This window comes from Chelonoidis abingdonii, chromosome 2 (assembly GCF_003597395.2).
Source record: "Chelonoidis abingdonii isolate Lonesome George chromosome 2, CheloAbing_2.0, whole genome shotgun sequence".
Classification (NCBI taxonomy): domain Eukaryota; kingdom Metazoa; phylum Chordata; order Testudines; family Testudinidae; genus Chelonoidis; species Chelonoidis abingdonii.
Window position 1 is genome coordinate 251,983,993 of NC_133770.1, and position 27,733 is coordinate 252,011,725.

Sequence of the window (27,733 nt, forward strand, 5' to 3'; positions counted from 1 at the left end):
AATTCCCCCCTCATTATGGCACATCTCTGGAGTTTGGGAGTCTGACTCCTGAGCACCACAGCGTTGGCTCACACGAACTCTGCTGATTACAGGGGTGCAACCAGCGGCTACAGCAGCCACGTCTACATTAGGGGCGCTGGGATTAAGGCTCCCCGTCAAGCCGCAGCCCTAGCAGCGCAACCAATGAGGGCAGACAGAGCTGCGTTCCACTCGTTAACGCGCATGCTCAGAAACTACAAGGTCTGGGAAGGAACTTGTCCCTGAGACAGCCTAAGTAGCCTCTCTCTGGTACGGGAGGAGAAATCGCGACTGCCTGCGGTGCGGGGTTGCTTTACGGCTTTATGTCGTAACGGCCTCTGATGATCCAACCGTAAAGCGTGGAGCTCGCGGGCGCCACCCCGCTTCCAGCGATGTCGTTGGGTTTGGGGCGATTTGAAGCGAAAGGCGCGAGAATCCGCCGCTGGTTGCCTGGCGGCTTCTCGTAGCCCGGCGGAGCCGCTGGAATCATGGCGGGGGCTGGCGCCGTGTTTGGGGAGCTCAGCCTCATGGACAAAGGCATTGGGAGGTGAGGGGGCTGTGGGCTTTCCCCCCTGGCTGGGCGGAGGAGTGGGGAGGGGCCGGGTCCCTGCTGGGGGGCTCCCAGGGACGTAGCCGGAGGGAGTCGGGGAAGTAGTCGCTAGTGAGGTGCGGGGTGCGCCTAGGAGCGGGGGGCGGGTTTTAGGAGGAGACCAGGCGAGGATGTCGATATTTCGAAAGCGGTGGGGCTCGGCAACAGGAGCGGGGAGACGTGCTGCTGCTGGATAGTGCCAGCTGTGGTGTCCCCCCGGAGCTGGGCCTGCAGGAGACGGGCGTCCTGGGCCCCGGTGTTACCAGTGAGTATGTTGAACCGAGCACTGCACTTTCAGCGCTCACCTGCAAGCCTTTGCTCTCCGGGCAGAACCGCAGGAAGGGGCAGAGCTGTGAGGAGCCCTATTTTGATCCGTTTTTTGTGTCCTTCGTGCATCTATTTCACATCCCCTTGCCATTTATTGTAGCTACATGTGGTCTGTCACTTATAGCAATTATGTTGTCCATTTTCTTGAACTGTATTTTAAAGAATTTTCTATAGTACTAATTGTGTGACCTCCAGAAACTGAGGCAGTGTATTAGAAATGCTGCACTTTCTGTTTAACACTTACGCTCCAGTTAATATGTGCTCACACTTAGCTACTGTTTCAGCATTACTTGAGCTACTTCATAATCTTTTATAGTGGGATGTTAACATAAATCAGCTTCTAAAAGTAAGCAGAGTAGGAAATCTTAAATCGCGTTGCTTACAAAGGTGGGTATCAAGTGCATATTAAATATTAAAATGCTTAAACAATAGCACATTTCTTTGCTTCACAGATTTGATGGTCTTTTAAAAACTTTTAGAAATAGAACCTCTGTATAAAAAGACCTAAGACCTTATTCTTGAGCATGGGCAATAACCTGGCTGTAGTCAAAGAAACACGTTTGAACAGAGACAGAAATTTGCTCTTTGAGGACAAAAACCAAGACAGCCAGTTCTTTAGTACCCTAACTAAACTCTGTGGTGTTTCCTAATTGTCCACCACATTGAAGTTGAGAGCACTGTAATTAATGTAGGTGGCTAGAACAGAATTTTTGTTTTAAACGTGTTTTTTATGAGAATGTGAGCAGTAGGCTTGGCCTATTTGAAAAAAGTAGGTTGATTTAACTACAAGAATTGGTTGTGGAAAAATTCACACCCCATAGCAGAGTAGTTAAGTTGATCTGAGGCTACGTCTACGTTAGAAACTTCAAACTGCTGCTGCGGGAGCGCTCCCGCAGCAGCACTTTGAAGTAACACCCTCCTGAGCGCAGCAAGTTTCAGTGTTGTAAAGTGGCCGTGTAGACAGTGCACCAGCCCTGGGAGCTGCGCTCCTTGTGCAGGTGTGTGTTTGTTTTTTTTTGGTTGGTTGGTTTTTTTGGGGGAGAGAGAGAGAGAGAGAGCTCTCCCAGCACTGCGCTGCAACCACACAAGCCATGTTAAAGCACTGACACAGCAGCACTTTAGCGTTGCCAGTGTAGACTAGCCCTCAGATACATAAAAGATATTGGTAAATATGATGAATTATTTTCATGTTTAAATATTGAGAACCTTAAATGTAAGGCAGATTATTTTGATTTGCTATAGTACACTATTCTACTTGCATAAAATATTTTTTTTAAAATAATGTGTAAAATTTATGATTTGCACCTCTTAAAATATTGGTTAATTTGGGATTGAGACATATTTTATAAGTTAATTATCTTAAGACATCTTAATTAATACTGGGTATTTTCATTTATAGCTTGTTGGAGATAACTCTAAGTTCAGAACTTCACACAATCAACCTACATTGTAACCAAATCTCGAAGATTGAAGGGCTTGGCCATATCCAGAGTTTGCGGCATTTAGACTTGTCATCTAATCAAATAAATCAAATCGAAGGACTAAGTACCCTAACTAATCTTCGCACTTTAAATTTGTCCTGTAACTTGATAACAAAAGTAGAGGGTTAGTATATTTTTGTTTTCTTTCCCATCAACATTTTATGAGCCTCTTCTGAAAGTTGTGTTGAGGTTTGATTCAAGAAAGATCTTAAGCCTGTGATTGAAGTTAAGCATGTGCTTAATCCCCATGGAAGTCAAAATCCCATATTACGTATTGAATTAAATTGAAGAAGTAATAAATCATTCTAAAGGACATGGCAATATTTCCCAGTTGACTATTTAAAATAAGTTTAAAAAGTTTATTTTAAAACTTTGATCTTCATTCCTTTTAAATAATATCAACCACAGTGTTTGTATCTTAATAAACATAGTTTATATTTGTCATTTATAGTGTCTATCTGACTGTCTTCCTTATTTTACCAGTCAGGCATGTTTATCTCCTGAGTATTTTTTTTAAAGCTCTTGCATTAACTTTTTTCCTCCACTTTGTTTAGGACTGGAAAAGCTGCATAATTTAACTAAACTGAATCTGTCATACAACCACATACATGATCTTAGTGGTAAGTGGATCTGGCAGTAATGTTGTCACAATTAATATAAAATGTCTGACCAACTGTAGTCGCAAAGAACTAAAAGATAAGAAATGCAGGACATTGGATGTCTCAGGAATTTACTACCATTGGAATATGAAGCTTTTAATCTTTAGATCAAATCCTGACCAAGTCACTACTGGCTGAAATTAATTACCATTTAACAGTTAGGTGGCTAATGTGAAATGTGTTAATAATTTTAAGAGAGAGGTGCACAGTCACTTGCATCACCATTTGCAATAGAGCTATGTTCCTCTTGTTGGTAGTACAATCAGAGAGATCAAAGAATGTAGATGTGTTTAAATACTTTTGCTGAAGCAGAGTGGGAATCTTGAGTTGCTTGGTACCGTAACTATGCTGTCAATTTGTCATGTACAATGAGCACTATATTCACTTTTAGAAAAATAAATCCAAAATGTTTTAAACAAGGGAGAGTTCAGAAACAGTACAGCAGGAAGGAGACCTGGATTTTATTTTCATTTCTGCCACTGTCTTGCTGTGGTAACTTCACATATAAAATGCAAATTCTTCTCAACTTGATAAAGCACTTCAAGATATGCTGTATCTGGGTATCACAATTCAGAGTATTAGAACTATTACAATAATTACTCTCCTGGTAATGTTATGTAAAAGCTCTCATTTGAGGTTCCCAAATAACATTTTTAATCACTTGCCCTCACAATACCCCCGTGAGGTAGGTGGCCTATATTTTGTGTATTATAGGTACCTTTTGGACACAGAAGAGAACAGCCTTTCTGAAAATGAATTTTTAGACTAGCTTCCTGCAGTAGACATCATATCTTATTTTTGGTCACAGCACGTAGGCGGAAATTCAAATTATATGCTGTTAACAGTAATATACAATGATGAGTCATGTCAAGCTGTCTTGCACTAAATAGAAAAAATGTTCCCAGTGGTGCTTGCAGTATATATCATCTACAAAACATATAAGCCTAACATCAACACACAAATGTATTTACACATGGTATGTGTGTTGCCACTACTATTGTGAGAGCACCATCATGAAATCTTTGCACTTAATTTTGTCTGCAGTGATGCACTCCTTGCTGGTCCAATGCCATTGTGTATGGAGATTGCAGAGCAGCAGCCCTGTCAGTTGAACTGGCCTTCCCATCACAGTTACCATAGTGATTTTCAATAAGACTGCTAGGGAGGCAGAGTTGGACTTGGGGGAAGGGGGAGGAAGCTGGGCTGAGGAGCTAGGCTAGGTACTGCTGTGGGGGGGGGTGCTGGTAGGGTGGGCAGAGCAGGCATGGGACTGCTGGGGGACAGAGCAGGGTTGGGGGTGGCGGGTGGGGGGCAGAGAAGGGAAGGAGCCAAGCCAGGCACAGGACCACTAGGGGGCAGACTCAAGATCAGATTTGGGATTCAGCAGCCACTGGTCCAACATTTGCAGCAAAGGAACTGGTAGCCCCCGCTGGGCACTGGCTGGGGTTTGTCTGGGGTCCACCAGGGAGGAGAAGGGCAGGGTGGGTCTGGGGAGGGGAGGGTGTTGCAGTGACAGCACTGGGGCTGGAGAAGGGGTGTGTGTTTTTGAAGCTATTTTGATTTGGGGCTGGTGGCTATTCTTTGGGGTCATGTGGCTGATCTCATTAGGGGATTGTCGTTGGTATTTGCAGATCAGGGCTTTGGAGATGAGTTGGGGATGAGGATGTGTTGCTGTTGGGACCCTTGTAAAGGGAACAGTGGTGGAGTCTCACCAGAGGATTTATGTATGTTCAGTAATAATTCTAGTGGATGCTCCGTGACTGATCATTTTTAAATCAAGATTTAAAAGATCTGCTGTGGGAATTATTTTGGGAAAGTTCTATGGCCTGTATTATGCAGGAGGTCAGACTCACTAGATGATCACAATGGTCCCTTCTGGCCTTAGGATCTGAGTTATGTATGTTCAGCTAGAGTTCACTTCATCCTCTTTCAGCAGGTCAGCAGCAACTGAGATATTACTAGGCAGGAACCAGAAGCACAGTAAGCTGATTATCTGTGTGTGTTTGTACTAAGGGCAGTATTTAGACCTTGAGAACCAAAGACAAAGTTTACATAAATGCAGTAGTTTAAAATGCTTGCTTCATTAGCTACCTTCACTTGTATTATGTTTGCAAATCTATATCCCACTGAAGAATATTTCACATTATTGTGAAATTTACCAGTATAGCAAATAACTATAGAAATAGCTTTGTGGTCTTCCGTCAGATGCTTAACATTCTTTTAATGAACTTCTTGTCAGTTTTTTACTGTCTCTTTTTAATTAAACTTGTAGATTTGTAATCCTCACAGGCCATGAATACTAAAATATATATCCAGTGATGAAACCATGAATTAATATGTAGTCAGGTGACACAGGGCTTACTCTTACAAGCAACTTGCAGGATCATGACTTAAGTTTCACAACTGTGAGGCAAATACAGATTACTTCTTAGGGTATGTCTACACTAGAAACTTAATTTACAACCACACAGTAATTACTGTATTGGTGCATGTCTGTACTACCTTTTTGGGGTCAGTGGTGGGTGTCCTCACCAGGAGCGCTTCCACTGACGTACAAGAGGCAGTGTGGGGAGCTGAGAACCTGGTCTCTCAGTCCACTGGCAGCTCCCTCCTGAGAGCCCAACAGGCTCCTAGTGGGCTCATGCCCCCCGTCCCCTTCATCTCCCTGTTCCCCTCCTTAGTGGCTTCAGACAGTACACGTGCAGCAGAATTGGAGGCAGTGGCAATTAGACATGAGGGAGCACTGTTTTCAAAGTGTTGAGCCTTGTCTTATGTAAGTTTCCTGTGTGATAGTGCTTGCGGGGGAGAGAGGAGGAGGAGGAGGAGTTGATTTGGGTGGAATAGGGGGATCTACTACTGTGTAAATTCCTATGAAGGATTATATCCACTAAAGTAGCCTCCCTTTAGCTGATGTATTATTGTACTATTTACAATGTCCATAGAAGTACAGTAATCTTTTTAAAATTAAAACCTTTTCAGTGAACTATTTCCAGAATAAGAAGTGTGATTAGACTTATTTTTGGTCACATTTTTAATCCTACAGATCTCTTTAAGGATTCACTTACATAATAAATATAACTTTTATTCTAAGTGCTAGCCCTAACTAAGCTGAATAGAGTGTAAATGGCAATCTTAGTAATGCACTGTGCATTTACTAAAATAGATCTTCAAGCAGAATATTTTCTGTTTTCAAAGAACTTTTTTTTAAACTGACAATATAATCCCTTTTAAAAGTTACTTCTCAAAATTAACATTAATGCAATATTGTCTTATAATGGATAAATCTTGGGAGGGAAGTGGGGCAAATGTTGGATAATTTCAGGGTGTAAAATATTTTAAAAGTTTTTGTTGTTGTTTTTGTGTTTTTGGGTTGATAGCTTTCCTGTAAAATGTCGTATACCAACTTAGGAAATGTTTGTTCTTTAAATACTTGTTTGTAATGGAAGTCACTGCTTTGCATTTTTCTAAATTTTACAGGATTTCTAGACCTTCGTGGAACCAGTCATAAAATTAGTCACATTGATCTCCACAGCAACTGCATAAGTAGTATTAATCACTTACTCCAATGTATGATAGGACTGCACTACTTGACCAATCTTACTTTAGAAAAAAATGGAAAGGGCAATCCAGTCTGTGACACAACAGGTATGACTAATATACTAGATAACTACTTTGAACTCTGGTTACTGTCCAAACATCAGTGGCTTCTGTGCCTTGTAAACCTGTGATCTAGTTTCTGCAACTAGTAGCTTGATTCATAAATTATGGCCAGCCATCAAAAACCTAAATTCTGTCATACTGTGATGACCTTTGTGATCAAAACTCTCTACTTCCTGATTCATGCTGTCAAAACCATTGAAGTTTTCTTCCTTTCTACCTATACAATATACCGTGCATGCTGAAAGTAGTCTATTATTTTTTGCTACATTTAAGGCCTGATCAGAGAAACTGTTTGTTTTCAAGAGCAGCGGTTGTCAAAGGTCAACTGAGAACTGGCAGGTCATCTGGTGCTGCCTGTTTTTGTTTCCAGCTGGTAAATAGCATAAAGACACCTAAACTCATTAATTGCTGTAGCAGGGATTTTAGTCAGTTGCAAATGGGCATAGAGGAGTTCTGTGAAACAGTCTGTATTAAAATGTGGACCACACTGTGGACAAAATTTGAGAACTAAAAAAAATTGCTCTTCAGCTCCTTAATAGAATTGTACCGGGGTGCTCTCAACGTGTTCAAAGAAGTGTCACGACATAACTAAAATATGACTCTGTTCTGCATGCTGGTGATGAGAGTGATAATACTTGAGTTATCCGTTTGTGCACATCTCATAAGATATCAATTATGATCCTCCAAGAACTAAGTTTGTTCCAATGTATTCAGTGGTACCATTCCAGGGCACGGTGAGCCTGAACTGAAACTGTGAATTAAAATAAGTAATTAAACTTAATATGTAGTATACTGATTAGGAAAAGGCATTTTTAAATGATATGTTTAAATTGAAAATATTAGTACAGAAAGAATGCCTTATATAAATGTGATGCTGAAAATTGAGTCACATTTCAATTATTTTTAGCATGAAGGTGTTTATAACAGTTGCCAATAGTGAATACTGTAGTTAATGTTGAAAAAACAGTTTCTGTAGTATACATCTGGAATTGCAGGGTCATACTGACCAAAATTTTAACTTCTGTCCAAACAGTGATCCATGTCTGGTTTCTGCACAAAGATGATATTTTTTGAAAGCTTGTGCAAAATCTGAACCCTTGTTGTATTTAAAAAATTTAAATAAAAAATCTATTTTTCTTCCGTTTTTAAATCACTAATTTTTTAATCAACCATTGGCAAGTAAGACAAGCTATGTTAAAATCATTTAAATAAAAATGTAATGTTAAAGCAGTACATGTTTGTTGCTGAAGCTAGAAAATCAAACTGCTGGCTAAGCACCTGGAACCAGTTTGTTGAAGTGCTACATCAGCTTTTGACAGCAGTAGCTTCTTTGGCAGGTGTTAAGTGTCACAGTTTCAAGGAGTTATTCCACCTTCTGTGGTCTGCTCCAGGAATGCCCCTCAGGTTCCTCTCTCTGTCACTTCTCTCTGGGCAGGGACCCACATCCAACTCCTTTCTGAGCAGCGGTTTTAGGCTGCAGTACAGTTTCACTTCACTCTGTTTATTCTATACAGGCTTGACAAACATCCAGCCCCTGGACAGTGACAGGTTACTGGTAAAACAGCTCTTTCAAAGCAGAGTACATTTATTTAGGAACAGAAGCATACAGAGAAAATGTACAAATCATTAAGATGTAGATGAATGCTAAACATATCACACATCAGTCTTATGGGGACCGTAGCAGGTCTGTGTGTTGAATCCAAAAGGAAAGCCCCTCTGTCTGGTTAAATGAAGACTTTTTGCTCCAAAACCCTTTTTGTTTTCTTGGGCCTCTGGTACCTGTTGTTATAATATATATAAAATCATTCCAAGGGTAATTCTTCTCTGGAGCTGTGTATAGTCTCAGGGACTGCAGTAATTGCCTCACACTGTTTTCAGTTCCTGGAAGAGCTGTGGTAAAGCTCCTCTGTGGAATGAAATAAAATTCCTGACCCACAATGATTCACAAAATAGTCATAAATTTAATATAAACTTACTGCAACCAGATGTATTATCTGTCCCACAGAGAATATTTTCTTCATTTCAATTTATTTAACTAGTTCAAGTCAGTGACTAGTTTATTGAAAGTTAAGAAATTTATTAGGAGCTGAAAAAATCAGGAAAGCTTGTTTTCCTCTTCCAGTCTGTGAATAAAAACTGGATGTGAGAAGATGAGATTTACTAGGTCTGAAATCTTAAAGGAGATTGTTTCTAGTCACCATCACTTCAGTTCCCCAACAACAGATAATACTTCCTTTTGCTTAATAAATCAGTTGGGTTATCAAACCACGTCTCGTATTTTTTCTTACATATCCAGGACATACAAGGTAGTTTTATTCAATCCTCATGCAAACATTGGTGTAGCATGCGTACACTGGGGTTTGCCCAGTGCAGCTTCATCACTGTAGCTACAACAAGGAAAAAAAATCCCAATGTGATTAAGGCTTCAATTATCAACCTGGAGGATTTTGTTCCATAATGTTTCCTGTTGACTGGTTGCTTTATGTTGGGGGAAGGCATTTGTGGCTCTTCCTGCTTTTAATGTTGTATATTTTACTTCTAACAGGTTTTTGCCTAGAATCTGGTAAGCATCTTTTATATTTAAATTGAAATAAATTTATAAATAATTCATCCCTAAAGGTTACAGAGAGATCATCCTTCAGACTTTGCCTCAGCTAACACTCCTAGATGGAAGGAATGTATTTGGTGAACCAGTAAACTTCACAGAAGAGAATTCATCAGATTTGCAATGTTTAGAAGGTCTCTTGGATTGTTTGGTTTCATCCAGTCCCTCCTGCCATGAAGAACAGGTGCTCTCACTGCTATTTTCAAGTGTGAAAACTGTACTAATTTAATTATTTCTATGTTGGATATGATTATTGAATGTCTTTTTTATTTTATTTTAAGAGTTGTGTTAACTTGCAAGTGATCACCCCTCATATTGATAAGGTGTTAGCTCAGTTTCGACAACGTGCAAGTATACCAACACAAAGTGCCTTCAGTTCTTCAGAACCAATCTCCTCTTCAGAACCAGAAAGGACTAAAATTGATAATGACTTATACAGTGAGATGAGGATCAAAAAACTAGAGGATCAAATTTCACAGCTCTTGAAGAAGGTAACTAATCTTACGGTACATTCCATTTACACAAAAAGGCCTTTTTATGTTTCAGATGTGCACTCTGCTGGCTGATGTCGGTGTGGCAGAGTGAGGAGAGAAATGTGTATATTAATATGTGCACGCTAATTTTGGGGGTAATCAGATGCCACAAGTGGTGAGGGGACAATATAAGAACATTCATAAACTTGAAAAACTAGACAATACTTACAACAGATCATAGGAATTTGCATACTGGAAAATGTGCGGTCCATTTAGTCCATTATGCTGTCTGTTATCTGATCATGTTGGCTATGAAGTTTAATATTTTTCTTTAAACCTTTGACACATGCCACAAACCAGTCAGAAATATGAAAAGTGATAAAATCCTAGCACCGTGAAAGTTAATAGTGATACAAAATAATGGCCCAATCAGTTTGAATTTACCGGTGGGGGATATTTTCCAGTGTATAGTGGTGGTTGTTTTTTTGTTTTTTATAATGGTAATACATGGTGTCCCTGGCATATTTATAAGATTTTGACTAAATGCACACAAGCAATAGACACAGTTATTTTCCTTGTCCACCAAGGATAGGACTAGAACTAATTTGCAGCACGGGAGATTTCCAGTAGATGTTAAGAAAGCGGTCCTAACTATAAGCATAATTTAGCAATGGAACAGGCTGTAATTGGTGGCCTTTAAGAATAAGTTAGCCCATCCCAGACAAAATATTTGTCTAGTTGTATTTAATTCTGCCTCAGTGCGAAGGGGATGAAGTAGATTACCTCTAGAGGTTCCTTCCAGCCTTACATTTCTATGATCTCCTGATTATGAACAAACTTGGTAAGATAAATTAATACTTAAGGTGCTGTCTGACATCTACATCTGTAGAGAGTTGAACCAGTATAATTTCACAGGGGGCATGATTTGGGGGCACACACTTTTGTTCAATGCTGGGCCCTAATCCTCAGAAGATGGGATGAACTAAAATAGAGGGACTTGAGTTTTGTAGATCATCCATCCTGATTTGGGAGCAAATTATTAGTATACTTTATTCCCACGTTTATGTTTATAACCTTGTTGTCAGATAACTTTATACTGGGGAATTTTTTTCCCTTCCATGTGAACTGAAAATAGTTAAGAGTTTTAACTATTCCTTATGAGAAACAACTTTTTAACAACCTTCCTTGGTAACTGCAGAAGTTTCAAAGAGTAATGAGTAAGCAATTACACATGCTCTGGCACACTGTTCTGCCAGCATAGCTGAGTTTCCTGCAGGGAAAAGAGAGGCTGAAATGGTTGGCTGACAAAGGGGGAGAAATGTAGCTAATTAGCTACAGCCTGTTCAATCTTCATTAGTTAATCTATTTCTGTCAAAGCTATTTCATAAACCCTAATCCTTCAAAGTAGACTTGAAAAAAATCACTTTAGAAACTGCTTAAGTAACTTTATTTTATTGTTTTAGACTAACAACTGTTTACTTGTTTTTGTTCTTAGGTGTCTAATTGTTCAAGAACAGGCACTCCTTTGAAAGTTCTCAAAGCAAAGAGAGACACTGATCTGACTTCTGAGAGTGAGTGTGAAAGTGGAAAAGAGAACAACAGAAAGGTGGCTAAAAGAAGCAAGATCCCTAATTATTGTAAATCTACCTTGTCTACTAAGGGGCATGCTAATCATCTAAAAGGCAAAATAACTGACAGGTACTTTCAGATTGGACACAAAAATATCCAAAAGGTTGAGTACTTCCTGAATTAATTTAGCTCTAACTTGAAATCTTGTATTTGAGGTGATAAAGGTGCTTGATGCCTGCAGTGATGATTTTTATAGCACTAATGAATTTCCCAGTTTTTAGATATTTCATTCATGTGCTCTTCATTGGTTAGTGCAATGTGTCCTAAACTTCTGAAAGCTTTTCCACTTCAGGAAAATATAATCAATTAACAAGCTGTTGTGTTCTTCCTCTAACCCCATCATGGTTGGAGGGTTTTTTTTGTTTGTTTTTTGTGGTTTGTTTGTTTTTTTTAAACTCCATATTCTACCTCATTTTCCCTAATATTAGTCTTTCATGCCCCTCCACTTTGAGAAATGATGGTGGAGACTGGTACACATTTTAATTGGTTTACTTTTTTTTTCTTACATGCTTTGCATAGTGAATGGTTGATTAACAAAGTTGACACCTGAAATGTCCTCACTGGCATCTGAGCTAACTCTCATTTAAATGAACAGGACAGTTCATATCACATACTGCTTTAGACTCCATGAAAACTCAAGCAGACATTGCTGCACTGATGTACTTGTCATGTTTTTGAAGGTTCTCTTCATAAGCACGAAATAAAAAATTTTTGGTTGTATTTTTTAATGAAAGCTCAGACTCTGACAAAACGAATATAGTCTGTCCATATATCCCTGGGTAGTCCTTTATGCTTCCACAGAGGGTCATGTCCAGTACTGTGGGAAGTGCTGAATTAGTAGATGGCTTTGATGACAGATTGAATTTGAACTCTGTCTGTTTTTCCTTCAATATATGCAGTACTTCCCTTTAAAAGTAAAACCCTGTGGACAGAGTGGTACTTAATTGCTATAACAAATGTACTGATGAACCAAAATACTATAACTTCTACAGTGACCCCACATGAAAGCAAAGAATCTTCCTTTCAGTACTGCCTTTGATCACTGGAGCTTTCAGTTACGCTTGTAAGAAAATGTCATTGTAGGTCAGACATCATACTTTAGAACCTACTTGATTTTTTTTTTTTTTACAGGAGGGCAATTTCTAAGTATGCTAGGACATTCTCAAGATACACCTCTACTTTGATTTATAACGCTGTCCTCAGGAGCCAACAAATCGTGTTTATAGGTAAAACTGCGTTATATGGAACTTGTTTTGATCCACTGGAGTGCACAGCCCTCCCCGCCCCCCCGAGCAGTGCTTTACCGCGTTATAGCTGAATTCGTGTTTTATCAGGTCACGTTATACTGAGGTAGAGGTGTACTTGAAAATCACAAAGTGAAAATGATACATTTAATAAACAGATACAGAACACTTAGAAGATTCAAGAGCTATGGTTCTCAGCCTATGGGCTGCTTGCAGCCCAATCAGCACATAGCTGCGGCCCATGTGACAGCCTCAGGGTCATACAGGTAGTGTGTATATATATTTTGTGGTTGCATCTTGCATAACACAGAGCTGCATATCTGGCCCACTATGGTAAATAGGTTGAGAACCACTGTTCAAGAGCATAAATATTCATTTACTCAAATACCGTAATGGTGTGATAGGTCTTACATGCGTATAGTGTGTTTCATCGAAGGATCCCAGATCATTTTACAGACTAGGTCGTGATCCTGCAACTGTGTTCTCAGAGCCTCATTGAATGACTGGGTCTCCATATGGATGCAGTTGTAGATTCAACCCTAGTATTGTTTCACCGACAACTTAAGTGCTGTCACATCTGGGGTAAAATACAACATTTCAGAAAACCATTTTAGCAAAGAAAACAAGACTGTTTTATCCAGTTGAAACTAGGAGCTGAAGATGGGCATAATTAGTCAAAATGTTCTGCTTACTGGGGCTGCTGTTAAAGATCCTATGGCATATCAACTTCCTAGGAAGTAGGCTTATAGAAAAAGAACCAGACATCGCCAGTGTTCTTACGTTAGCCTTTTTCTAGTGCTTAAAACCAAGTAATGTACATATATTTAGAAAGATTAAACAGAGTGACCCTTATAGCTTTAGGTGTGTTAGTCTGATGCTGATCCTATACAGAATCAGAGAAAGATTGGTATAGGTTGCAGTCAATTTTAGAAAAAGCAAAACATCACAATTAATGTTAGTTGACATGGCCTTATGGAGAATAGGTCTTGTCTAACTTGACAGCATTTTTGATGAGTTCACAAGTTTAATAAAGGTAACTACTGACAAACTGTGTGAAAGATTTAACACAGAATTGTGCAACATTCTGATTTGGGGGAGAATTAGTACTATGCAAAAATCAAACTGGCCTAACTGAAAGCTCAAAAAGAAACTAAGGCCATGTCTTCACTATGGAGCAAAATCAGCACTGCAGCAGTTGATGCAGTGGCATCAATTTAGCCAGTCTGGTGGACACATAAAATCAACAGGAGAACACTCTCCCATCAGTTTCTGTACTCCGCCTCCCGTAAAAGACTAAGGTAAGTCGGCAGGAGCGTGTCTCCTGCCGGCACAGCACGATATAGCCTAAGTGGTGGGAGGGAGCATGAAATCATCCAGTGGATGTGTTTCTAGCAAGGTCTCCCATAGATTTGTTTCTTGGCCCCGTGTTATTTATTATCTTTTTCAATTATTTGAAAGAAAATTATAAAATCACTGCTGGTTAAATTTGCAGATGATACAAAAATTGGTCCTTATCATTCACTACTCACTAATTAGTTATAGAGAGCTACCTGTATAGCCTGGTAAGCTGGTTCATTTGGACAACATGTTTTAACTTAGCCAATTGTAAGGTGGTGCGTTTAGAAACAAAGAATATAGGTCAGACATTTGGGACTTGATTCTGGAAAGCGGAGACTTTGCTAAGGACTGCAAGTTGAGGACAGTTAACCATTTTCTGTAATAACTCCACTTACAGTAGAAGATTAAATAGCACTAGTTTATGACTTCACATGGAAATAGTTGGCTGTTAGTATTTGTTTCTCTTGCATTTACCCCTTTCTATGATTCATATATATATTTTTTTAAAAGAGAGAGTATATTCTTTTCTTATGTTAAGGTATTTGTAACCCACATCTTGAATCAATAACTAATTTCATATCCATCTGTGGCTTGTGAATAATAGAAGTTCCACAGTTAGTAATTCTTTGGATTTCACTAAGGATGCGTAAATTTTGATTTTGGAGCCCAAGAATAGATTAGTCAAGATTCTGGAAATAGTTCTGAAATAATCAAAAGGTCACAGAAAACCTAATCAATATTCTGCAATAACTCAATTGCTGACGTTTTATCTATGCACCAAACATCCAGGTAGACTGCTTATGTACCTTTTTAATATATGTGTACTTCCATTTATTCATACTTTCTGGTCTTTAGTTTTTCTTTATCATCACACATTTAAATCCTATATTCTTGCTTTTTCTGTCCTGCCTGAGGAAGGAGATGTGTGTGTTTGTTTCTTTTTTTAAACAAACCAAAGAAACCCACACTGCTGCTGTGTTAAAACTTTTCCTTGGGATTTTATTTTTTTTCCAACTTAACCTCCTCCTTATTTTTGTGAATGAAGAAATAAATGATTACTCATTCATGTGATTCTTTTATGTAGGACACCATTCATTTTTTCTGTCTCCTTGCCAATTACTTGTCTTTGTCTTCCTTGCCTATTGAGTATCCCATTTATGACCAGGACCACTGTGAATCCCAAAAGATACTTGTGTCCACTATTTGAACTGGATTTGACCCAAACCTCCTCCTCTGCACCTTTATGGAATGGAAGGCTACTGTGCTGCTGCAGTCGTCCTTGCCCAGTTGTTTGATCTTCAACCATGAATGAATTCCCCTTCCGCTTCTAGTGGCTGTATTGAAGCACCTGTCTGAGAGTATCTCCACACTTCAGACTGGGAATTGCATCCCAAGCTTGAGGAAACTCACTCATGCTAGCTCTGATCGAGCTAGCACACTAAAACTAGAATGTAGTAGAAGCAGCGGGGCGAGGGGACCAGCTTCCCTGAGTATATGCCTGTCATCTTGAATAATAACTACCTTTCAGGTCTGATGATCACTATACTTGATGGTTGTACTTGCCAGCTTTTTAATTATGTCTTAGTGTAATTGACATGCTAACTGTGAGGTATAAAAAGTGACATTTAGAATCTAGTTAATACCAATGATCTGACCTGACCTTAAAATCAAACCCCTGAAATTCTTTCTTCATTTAGATTGACAGAGTTTCTGCAGACCACCATTAAATGGCTTTCAAAATAACATATCCATAAGTACTGCATATTTTTACAGTTAACCTTCTAATTATAACTGTCAATTCCCATTCTGTTTAGAACTTGTTCTCCTAAATTTAGATGTGCAGTTCAGTATAGTTGACTCTTCCAGCTTCTAATATCGGCAGATGTTGTCTTCTGATATAGGAGCTTCTGACACTTAATGTCATTAGTGTGTAAAGAGACATTTAACTTTGTACACTTCTTAAGTACATTAACTTTTCTACCACTTCAGGGGAGAGGAGCAGAATTCTTTAAAGCTGAAGTGTCTGCATTCTCAAATGAAAGAGAACTCTTCTTGTGTAAATTCAGCTTCAGAAACACCAGACTTGGAAGTTGTGGGAAAATCAGCCAAGAAATTGATGGGAAGACCAAAGAGTCAAATAAGAAAAACAGAAGGCGTGAATTCAGGTACTGCAGAGGAATCCACTTACAGGGTATGTTTTTACTTGCAATAAAGTAAATAGAAAAATGTAATCTTCACCTGCAGTAGAGCAAGTGTGAATAAAAATATTGCCCAAGGAAAACTCTAAAATGAGTTGAGTAGGATCATTTTGCTAAACTGTTTTGTAAAATAGGGAAGTTTTTTAATAATAAAAATTAAACTTTTTAACACATTACTATGCATTTTGTGTTGTAATAAATTGTTAATGGTCACCTCTGCCAGAAAAGACTTCTAGAAATTTATGCTCTGCCAGCATAAATCCTTCTAATAAGTAGAAGACCATAAAAAGCAAAGCCATAATGATATATAGCCCTCCTACGGAAGTCACCTGACTGGGCCAGTGATTCTGTTCTGCTTTCCCACCTCAAGCAGATGAATGCAACTCTTCTGGCTGGCTAGACTAGATATTTTACCGTGTTCTATTTACTCAATATTCTTTTGCTTACTCTGGTCTTCCCTAAGCTTTCTGAAAGTACAACTATTTTTATAAGCAGTATTAACATAATTAAGCAGAAGAGCAAAACATTTTTGTTAAACTTCAGGGTTTCAGAATATGGGTTTTCAATATATTTTTGTTCAGGCACTAGTTCAAGAACTGGATCAGGAGAAAGAGAAGAGGTGGAAAGCTGAACAAGCTGAAAAGAAACTGAGAGACTATATCAAAGAACTGCAGAAACAGTCAAAAGAAGAAAAGAATATTCAGAGTATGGCTGTGTACACTACAGAGAGGTAAAGGGAAAAAGATGTTTAATCCAAGGCACAATGCTTATGTGGCTTAGAGAAATGAGGAAAGAGTTAAACAGTAAACTGGGAATAATACCAGGACTTCAGTTGATTGGTTTACAGTGAAATCCTCTCTTTGAAAGTCAAGTATCAGAGGGGTAGCCGTGTTAGTCTGGATCTGTAAAAGCAGCAAAGAATCCTGTGGCACCTTATAGACTAACAGACATTTTGGAGCATGAGCTTTTATGGGTGAATACCCACTTCGTCAGATGCAACACCCACGAAAGTTCATGCTCCAAAACGTCTGTTAGTCTATAAGGTGCCACAGGAGTCTCTTTGAAAGTGTGTTCCTCAGTCTATTTTTGTTCTCCAAATGGACAAAGTGGCTCTCTAATGAGTTATATACATTGTTCTTTTTCTTCCCCGTGCCAGTCCTGAATGAAAGAAAACACCCAGCCATTTCAAAGTAAACAGTTTTTAACATCTAGACTAGCATAGGTTATCTCATCCAAAAGCCTCAGGGGGCTGCAGGCGCATGTTGGCCCCTTCCGGGAGCGGTGTGGGGCCAGGGTATGCAGGGAGCCTGCCTTTAGTCTTGCCGCACCTGCCAGCGACTGGGAGCCACCAGAGGTAAGTGTCCCCTCCAGGAGCCAGCACCCCATACCCCCTCCTGGACCCCAACACTCTCTGATCCAGCCCAGAGCTCCCTCCTACACCCGAGCTCCCTCCTAGAGCTTGCATCCCTTACCCCCTTCTGCACCTCATCCCCCTGCCCCAGGCTCAGCCCAGAGTCTCTTGCCGCACTACGAACCCCTCACAAACCCCAACCCCTGCCCCAGCCTGGTGAAAGTGAGTGAGGGTGGAGGGAAGCGAGTGACTGGGGGGGACAGGAGGAGAATGGGAGTGAATGGGGCTTTTGGGAAGGGGCGGGATATATCCTGGGTTGCCCTTAATTTCAAAAAGTGATCCTAGGCGTAAAAAGGTTGGAGACCACTGTTTTTAGTAAATATAAGTACATTCCCCTCTTAATTACGTTATTGCACTAATGTTTAGGTTAAAGGAACTGATTTTGAGAGAGAGAAATACAAAAACAGGACTGCAAGCTGATATCCAGCAATTGAAGGATGAAACTGAAAGACTTAGCAGTGAGTTAAATCAAGCAAGAAATAAAGAGGAAGATCAACGAAAGGCTCTACAAAATTTAGAAGAAACATTATCCAAGATGGAGACACACAGAGTACAGCAACAAGCAACAGGGGTATATATTGAGCATTGGTTGCCTATAATAATGGAATGGCATCTAATGAGCACATGAAATTACTAAAGAGCCCTTAAAAATGTCACAAGCCTCAATTTCTGTTTTTTAATTTTAGTCTTTACTGCGAAAATAAATTTTGATTAAATATGCAGTTTTAATTACATTACTGTTCTTTCAAATTTAAAGAATAGGCAGGCAATAAAGTACAGTAACTCCTCGCTTTAAAGTCTTCCTGCTTAACATTGTTTTGTTGCTGATCAGTTAGGGAACATACTCATTTAAAGTTGTGCAATGCTCCACTTTTTTTTTATATTGTTTGACTGCCTGTTTTCTTCACGGCTGGCAGCCTCCCTACGCCCCCACCTCCCCCCAGTGCCTCCTGCCCGCCAGCAGACCCCACGGATCAGCACCTCCCCCCACCTCCTGCCCGTGGCAATCAGCTGGCTTGTGGGGCTTTGGAGGGAAGGGGGAGGAGCAAGGACAGGCTTCCCATGCCTCCCAAACGCGGCAAGTCCCAGGCGGGAGGGGGAGCCTGTGCCAAGTTCTTGCTTCTCCTTCCTGCCTCTTAAATGCCACAAAGCAGCTGATTGCCCTGAGTAGGAGCAAGGACTCGGCGTGCCTCCCCCCTGCCTCCCGAACATGGCAATCAGCTGGCTTGCAGCGTTTAGAGGGGAGGGATGGGGGAGGAGACAGGATGCAGTATGCGAAATAAAGGGGGGGGAGAAGAGGTGGGTCAAGGGAGGGGACTTGGGGGAAGGGGTGGAGTGGGCAGGGTGAGGGTTGAGCCCCCCACCCTTGGTGCTTGCAGAGTAGAGGAAGCTCCCCTGGAACCTAACCACTGCACCACCACCCCAATTTACATGAATTTTTATGAGGAAATTGGATTTGCTTAACATCATTTCACTTAAAGTCACATTTTTCAGGAACGTAACTATAATGTTAAGTGAGGAGTTACTGTATTAAACTTGTATTATAAGATACATGGGTACGGGTCAATCACTTCTTGACTCAATGTGTTTGTTTTGTTTTGTTCCCCCCCTCCCCCCAGCAGCGTGTATATTAATTAAAAGAGGCCTGTAACTAACCTAAAATGTGAATTCTTTAAATTGATAAAACAGGCCTTAACAGTCATACTGCAGAACTTAGATACAGTATAACTGTAAAAATTGTTTGACAGAAAAAATGAACTATAAGCTTATACTGAACAAAAAGTAGGAAATAATGTATTAGATGCTTTTTGACTGTTAAAGTGGAAAAGCTTGGTGATACTATGACCAAAAGAGGCATTGGATCTTTTTGGCTTTTTTATGGCACAAAAAGCAGATACTAGACTTGTATTGTTCATCAAATTATTTTGCAAGTAGTCTAGGATTACTGAGAGTCTGGAATTGACCTCCAAATCCAAAACATGTATCCTGCCTTTCACTTGGGACGGGAAAACTAAATCCAGGCCTGCTCTTCCATATGTACAGGTTTGGGGGTTGTTCTTGTTTCAGAAAGATAATTATTTAGTGATGCATAAAGCCCCTGATTTCTTTAGTAGTGGGAAGATCCTGGAATAAATCCTTACCATCTGGTAGCAGTGACATCTTATTACCTACAAAAAGAACAGTTTATTACGTGAATACCTACCTCCTGTCTACTGGTTTGGTTCTTTTAGAGTTTTATAGACCTGCATTGTTGAAAAATTACAGATTTTCAAATAATGGACAGGATTACTTTGAAACTAAATTTTCTTCTCAACAGTTCAGCTATATTATTACTTTGCCTTGTCTTTCAGTTCAAATAATAGACATTTTCTAGCACAGGGATCGGCAACCTTTCAGAAGTGATGTACTGAGTAAATAAGGTTTTAAAAATGTTTAAGAAGCTTCATTTAAAATTACATTAAAATGCAGAGCCCCCTGGAGTGGTGGCCAGGACCCAGGCAGTGTGAGTGCCACTCAAAATCAACTCGTGTGCCGCAGGTTGCCTACCCCTGTTCTAGCATATTTATAGAGTTCTTTTCCTTAATGCAGTGTGGAGTTGGCTCGATCTTTGAGGTTAAGCTCTCAACCATCATGTTAGCTATCACTGGTAAAGCGTATTACTTTGATATTAGTTCCTGAATAGTGATTGTTTTTTTTCTATTAATATGAACACAATATATTTGTGACATATTATAAATATAATTTTGTTCTTTCATTGTATGGCTAATTTTCATCTCAAAGTGTATATCCCTATTGAGAGTATAGATTCCTTTTTCCAGGCTCTTTCTGAGAAAGAAGTCACCAAGTTTAATGAAAATTAAAAAAACAACAACAAAACTTGATTGTGCCCCATTTAATCTACAGTAACAATGGGAATAAATAAATGGTTAGATGTGACTCATGGGGAAGCATGTCCTTTCTAAAATGAACTAGAAATAATGTTTTTATTGTGGAGAATAAATGGATCCACAGAATTTGATTAGCCTGAGCAACTTGGTCTTTAGGCACCCGCCTTGGTAAATTTGAAACTCATTGCCAATTAAAGTTTAAACCTTGACTGAGATGCTTCTGTACCTTCTCCACTTCCCCTCAGTGTTCATGCAGGAAATTATGCCATTGAAAATGCAGGGCTTCAGGGCACATATATAGACACAAGGCATCAGGTATTGAGATTACCTTCCCCAAAACTATATCATCTCAGATTGCCTAATTGCAATATCATGAATGTCCTTTGACCTTCTGATTGATGTGATAATCCACTATCAATTGGGAAGATGGTGCAATAACTCCAGAGAAAACAGCAAACTAGAGAGCAGTTCTGAGAGCAGGAAACTAAACAGTTTGTTTTTGTTTCCCTTCCATCTCTACCCACTTTAATTATTATTCCTTTAGAATGATAGAGAAAGTGCTTTATCTGTTAATCAACTATTAACAGTTTTGGCAACCCAAGAAAGCAAAACCTCTGAGATTAGAGTTCAATAAAGTATGAAAGCTGAAGAGAGATCTGCCACAGTGTTCTGCTCTGTAGAGAGAAGGGAAGATTGACCTGCTGCTGAGTAGTGTCTGAGGTGACCTGGAGAGAGAATTTTTTTTTAAGGGAGGGAAGGGAGCATAGAAGTCCACGCTATTGTATATATTGGAAGAAGCACCACCTTAGATGAGTGATAAATAATGAGATCTGTCAAAACCACCTGTGCATTCTCTTTCATATCCTGACCTGAAACTTCAGTACAAGAGTTCTAGGTAGATACTGGTTTGGAGTGAATTACTTACGCAAAATCAAGGTGGGGTTTGTTTTACATTTTACTGTTTTACTATATTCTGATTGTACCTTTTGATGAGAGAGAGAATGCGATGAGGGGATATTTTGGTGTATGGAAGAAGCTATTTTAACTAGTAAAAAGGAATTCACCACAAAAGCTTATGATGTCAAATGAAAGAAGTTTGCCATCTGGGGCTAGATTCACAAAGGAGTTTAGGCCTCGCAACGCTCAGCACAGGGGCTGGAACAGTTTTATTGTGGGGGTGCTGAAAGCCACTAAACAAAACTGTAAGCCCTGTATATAATGGAAACTGCATCTTCAGTTGCTATTATTACTTCAAACCAACGGGTGTTGCTGCGGCCCCCGGAACCTTTAGTTTTAGGTGTAGCAACGCTGAGCCAGGAGCACTAACTTCTTGGTGCCTAGAAAATCACTGAAAAGTAACAGAGTCCTGTGGCACCTTATAGACTAACATGTATTGGAGCATAAACTGTTGTGGGTGAATACCCACTTTGTCAGACGCATGTACTGGGATTCTAACCATGGAATCTGGAATCACTGGGATTCCGAAAGCCTGAGTTAAGTGCTCAGACTCCCCATACAACAAATGCAGGGAGATAGGTGCCTCAGAAAGGGATTCACAAAAGCCAGCCAATTTAGGTGGCTCCCTGCCTAAACTATCCAGTAGGAAATACTATGGGAGCAGATGGTCCTAAGACCTGCCCCCTTACCAAAATAAGTCCCGAAATCCAGGCTGCAGGGAAGCACCTCTCTGCTTTGGATTTTCAGCTGCAAACCTTCACTTAGAGTTAGGCACCTATTTTGTCTTTGTGGGTGGGAGCTCATAACTTCTAGCCCAGTGGATCCTGGGTCTTAAGTCCTGAGTGAGTGGTCCAACCATCAGAGTACGGTTATTCTCATGCTGGTTCTCTCTCTGGCCTAATGACTCTTGACTTACTCATCCACAGTGGAATATAGTTGCTTTTGGGTAACAATAACTTTTAACTCAAAATCAGTAATCTACAGACATTATTGGTCCACAGTATAGACCACCAATTATTCTAAAGATTAAGTGGCATTGCTTCTCCGAAGTTCTGTCTGAAATTGTGACTTTATAATTGAAGTAAATAAGTCTTTCAAGGTACTGTTTTTGTTTGTTTGTTTTTAAATCCTTCTGAATCCTTGCTCTGTAAATTGATAGATAAATATCCCGTGGCTTTTAGAAAGTGCCAAAAACCCTTTTGAAGATTTTCAGTTAACACTGTTACATTTGATATGGGGTACACTACGTTGTTGCAAATTTGGCTCTATATTCAATATTTCATGGGAAAGTCTTGCTCTGTATTAGGCTGGTGGGGTGATAAAAACTGTGGCCTTTTATGAAAATACCTTAACAGTCACTGTGTTTGCCACAGAAATAATAGCCCTGATAAACACACTGTTTTAATAAGACTGTTATTTTTATTGAAAGTTTTAGGAAGAAGCAGCAATTTTAAGACTTGTTCCTCTGATTTTATAAATTTTATACAGATGAAGCGGATTCAAGAGGCAGAACTTAAAGCTTCAGCGACTGAGAGAGAAGTACAGTTACTTAAAGTATCTCTTCGACAACAGAAAGAGAAGGTGCATCAACTCCATGAGCTTCTCATGTTAAAAGAGCAAGAGCACAGGTTTGTTTCTTTACCACAATCCAGAGAGAGTATGTTAATACTGTAGAACCTAAAAAAGCTTTGCTTGTTTGAGGATGTTCTGCTGTCGTTAAAATCTAAGCCAATTTATTTGGAAATATATATTTTGAGAAGTCCTATCCTGTTGTTAAAATGGCGGATTTAGATTTTGGGAGGATAGCAGAGGGGTTACTTGCATTCTCTCATCAGCTCCATAGTAGGTGCTGAGAAGGAAATATCAGGCAGTCTGAGACTTCCATGCAGATAAACTTATTCCTCAAATCTTTCTTTGATTTGGTTGTTTCATCAATGACTTGCATTGTTCAAAACTGTCAAAGACTTGAATGAAAGATACCTTTATATTCTTTCCTGGATAAAAGCATATCAAAATGTAAATTGCTTTTATACAAAATTTCTTTGCATTATCTTTCATACTGTAAAACACTGTAAGTTAGACAAGTCCCGCAGAATCTCTTCAAAATGAATCCTAGCAGATTAGTCCTTTTGTCAGTGATCACAGTTGTGCTGACCTTTGGGGAAAACCGTGTTTGTGTGTTTAGCTCAGCAGAGCAAACAAGACAAATTATGTGCAAGAAGTAGTTCTGATTTTTATACTGGTCTTAATTTGTATTTGTTTAAACTTTCGCTGAATAGCATAGTCTTATAAAATGGCTTTCAGAGGGATAGCAGTCATAAAATCTTATTCCAGCACACTTCAGTAAAATACAAACCAGGTAGTGCAGGACTCTCATTGGAAATGAGTTTAATGTTGTCGTATGCTATCAAAGTTTCAATTTGTTCTATCCTGGCAGAGTTTCTTAAAATAAGAAAATAGAATTTTCTTAGCCTTCGAACATTCAAGTAGTGGACTAATATTCCTAATTTGTGTCTTCCTAAAAATGTCTTATTTTTATCCCGTTTGCATACTTTACGTGCACTTTCCTTCTCCCTTCTATTACTATTTTTTAACAGAATTATGGGTTATATGTATTAGAGGACAAATTCAGAGGTACTGTACATATTATACAGTAACTCCTTACTTAACGTCGTCCCAGTTAACGTTGTTTCATTGTTACATCTCTGATCTATTGGAGAATACTCATTTAAAGTTGTGCAATGTTTGCTTATAATGTTGTTTGGCTGTGGGGCTTGGAACCAGGGTGGACCAGCAGCCGCCCTATGAGCTCCCCTCCACTAGCAGCCTCACAGATAAGCAACTCTCCCATCCCTTCCTGCACTTCCCGCCTGCAGCAATCAGCTGTTTCATGGTGTTCTGGAGGCTCTGGGAGGGAAGGGGGAGGAGCGAGGCTGCGGCATGCAGCCTCCTCCCTCCCCTCCAGAGCCTCCTGAATGCCACAAAACAGCTCTTCCATGACATTCAGAAGGCTGGGGGGTGGGGGGAGGAGCAAGGATGTGGTGCACTTTGGGGGGCAGGGTGGAGCAGGGGCAGGAAGAGGTGGGTCAGTGGTGGGGCCTTGTGGGAAGAGGTGGAATAGGGGTTGGCCTGGGGCAGAGCCAGGGGTTGAACACCCCCATAGCACTTTGGAAAGAACAGCAAGAGGAGCAGCTGATAATTACCCTCTGACTCCACCACAACAATCAAGCTTTACAATCATCATTGCTGAGTACATATTAAATTTTGTTTTAAATTGTTTAAAACTTATACTGTATATGTATATAATGTCTTTTATCTGATTGGAAAAAAACTCCCTGGAACCTAACTTATTTAAATTAATTCTTATGGGGAAATTGATTCGCTTAACATCGTTTCGCTTAAAGTTGCATTTTTCAAGAACAATACTATGATGTTAAGCGAGGAGTTACTATACTTGTGTAAGTTGCAGATGAGGGTGTGGGTTTGTAATGGGAAAAGCAATCCGCAGAACTGTATAAATATGAGAGGTCTGAATTTTTGAGGATATTTTGACCATTTATTTATTTGCCAGTAACAAAAACATTTTCTTCTGAAATTTTTTTGCAAAGTGAGTCTCTCCAAATTTTTGGACCCTTTTTTGCATAAAACTAGAACCCACAAATTTCTTAATTCAGGTATGTAAATATCCCCCTCATTTGAACTACAATAGATTTTCTTAAATCTGTTAGAATTAATAGATTTGCACTCAGCTGAAAATAAGAACACAAGAACAGGACTGTTGGTTTTCAGCAATGTCAACATAATGTTCTTTGAAGGTGAGGGGGAGAGAATATATAAGTTATTACTTGCCACTGCACTGTAGTGCAAAACCTTAACATTGGCCCCATCAACCACAAGAAGCACATCTGGTAGGTACCCTTGCACTGGTGAAATCTGTGGTGTGATGTTTTCCCACAAAAAAAGGTCAAGGTCGGAGTTAAGATTTTTGCACGGTAATGTGATGGTGAGGAGACTGCAGTAGGTTTTTGTGTTACTATAGGAGAAAGAGATGTGAAGTGTGTGACTTATTTATAGTTGGGTAAATGTCTGTTAGTGAATATGTAGTGTGAGAATAGAGATGTGTTAACTGATGCTTGCTGCTAAGGGTTCTGATGAGTGTTTTTCTTTAGCAAGCATAACTGCGTTTTCACTAAATAGTTTGTTCACCTCTACCCCGATATAATGCAACCTGATATAACACAAATTCAGATATAACACGGTAAAGCAGTGTTTGGAGAGGCGGGGCTGCGCACTCCAGTGGATCAAAGCAAATTCGATATAACACGGTTTCACCTATAACGCAGTAAGATTTTTTTGGCTCCCGAGGACAGCGTTATATCGAGGTAGACGTGTGTTTTCCTTCGTTGTTGGAATTATACAGTTATATTGAAGTATAAAACATGGATTATCTACCCACTGTTCTCCTTGACCCTCACGAAAGTATCTCCTTGAAGAGCAATGATGTAAATATATGGTTTTTATCTTGCTTTTATTACATTGTTTTTAAATAAACCTAGTGATATAGTATTGAAAGATACTGCAATTCTGAATTTAATGTACGTGCTTGGTAACTCCAGGAGAGAACTTGAAACTCGAGTTGCTTTGAATGGATCTGAATTCCAAGATGCCTTGTCAAAAGAAATTGCTAAAGAACAACAGCGGCATGAAGAACGCATTAAAGAATTTCAGGAGAAAATTAGTATGTTAAACCAGCAGTATATGGAGTTAGAAAATGAATTTCGTATTGCTTTAACTATTGAAGCCAAAAGGTTTAAAGAGGTAAGATTAAGACAGTATCTTGCAAAAGTGTGGAGTCGAGGAGGTTGTCAAAATCTGTGCTGTTTTTTTTTTTTTTTTAAGACCTTTCTTCTCTCTCCTTGTTCGTTAATCAAAAATGACAATTAAGTGTTAAAGTAACAGTTCTTTAATATTTTTGAGATGATGCTATTTGAAACATTTTTCATTTGGTTTGACTGAGTAGGTTCTATGCATTCATAATGTAACAAATAACTTCAGGTGATATAAAATACCTTTTGAAATGGATGGAATTAATCTCACTTCCATTATTTCAAATTACCATATTGTATTTTCACATTACCCTACACACACATTTGGAGAACTAATCTTTTTATTAACCTGTCTTTATTGTACAGGTTAAGGACGGTTTTGAAAATGTTACTGCTGAGTTAGCAGAACATAAGTGTGCCCTTTTTCAATCTCAGCAAAAGCAAAAGCAGTCAGCAGCTCTGATTCAAGAGCTGACATCCATGGTGAAAGAACAGAAAGCAAGGATTACAGAGGTAGTAAAGTCAAAACAAGAAACAGCAGCAAATCTAAAGGTATATGTTTTGAAGCCTTTTTTTAATGATACAGTACTTTAGACAAGAAGTTGCACCATTAACAATACTTAGTATATTTTATCTTAAAGTTAACATTGGCTAAAGATGGGATAAGGAAATACACCATGTTAATATTCACAGTAATCTCAATTTTCATGTTTTACCACTCACGCATTCAGACAAAGGCCTGGTACACTATGCGTTTAAACCGATTTTAGCAGCGTTAAACCAATTTAACGCTGTACCCGTCCACACAACAAGGCCCTTTATATCGATATAAAGGGCTCTTTAAATCAGTTTCTGTACTCCTCCCCAACAAGAGGAGTAGCGCTGAAATCGGTATTACCATATCGGATTGAACCACCCTGGACAATGTGTTTGACCCTACAGGCATTGGGAGCTCAGCCAAGAATGCAAATGCTTTTCGGAGACTGCGGGGACTGTGGGATAGCTGGAGTCCTTAGTACCCCTCCCTCCCTCATGAGCGTCCATTTGATTCTTTGGCTTTCCTTACGCATGTCACGCAGCACTGTGCTGTGGACTCTATCATAGCCTGGAGATTTTTTAAAATGCTTTGGCATTTCGTCTTCTGTAACGGAGCTCTGATAGAACAGATTTGTCCTCCTATACAGCGGTCAGATCCAATATCTCTCGTACGGTCCACGCTGGAGCTCTTTTTGGATTTGGACTGCATTGCCACCCGTGCTGATCAGAGCTCCACGCTGGCAAACAGGAAATGCAATTCAAAAGTTCGCAGGGCTTTTCCTGTCTACCTGGCCAGTGCATCCGGTTCAGATTGCTGTCCAGAGCGGTCACAATGGTGCACTGTGGGATACGCCCGGAGGCATCCGTCGATTTGCGGCCACACTAACCCTAAT

General features: G+C 39.6%; 1 protein-coding gene across 3 annotated transcripts in view; it reads left to right on the plus strand.

The window, feature by feature from the left end:
• The first annotated feature begins 324 nt into the window (after positions 1-324).
• The window catches only part of LRRCC1 (leucine rich repeat and coiled-coil centrosomal protein 1), a 40,935-nt gene continuing 13,526 nt past the window's right edge, over positions 325-27,733 (plus strand). The window contains exons 1-13 of one of the 3 annotated variants that reach the window (XM_032773241.2): positions 325-565; positions 2,334-2,539; positions 2,970-3,035; positions 6,552-6,719; positions 9,354-9,523; positions 9,621-9,830; positions 11,308-11,510; positions 16,013-16,214; positions 16,803-16,951; positions 17,999-18,203; positions 22,966-23,105; positions 26,094-26,295; positions 26,670-26,855. In XM_032773241.2, the coding sequence (XP_032629132.1) occupies positions 507-565; positions 2,334-2,539; positions 2,970-3,035; positions 6,552-6,719; positions 9,354-9,523; positions 9,621-9,830; positions 11,308-11,510; positions 16,013-16,214; positions 16,803-16,951; positions 17,999-18,203; positions 22,966-23,105; positions 26,094-26,295; positions 26,670-26,855 (2,166 nt within the window). In that variant the 5' untranslated portion in view covers positions 325-506. The remainder of the gene's footprint in view (positions 566-2,333; positions 2,540-2,969; positions 3,036-6,551; positions 6,720-9,353; positions 9,524-9,620; positions 9,831-11,307; positions 11,511-16,012; positions 16,215-16,802; positions 16,952-17,998; positions 18,204-22,965; positions 23,106-26,093; positions 26,296-26,669; positions 26,856-27,733) is intronic. The other 2 variants (XM_032773238.2, XM_032773240.2) reach the window with 2 other exon arrangements.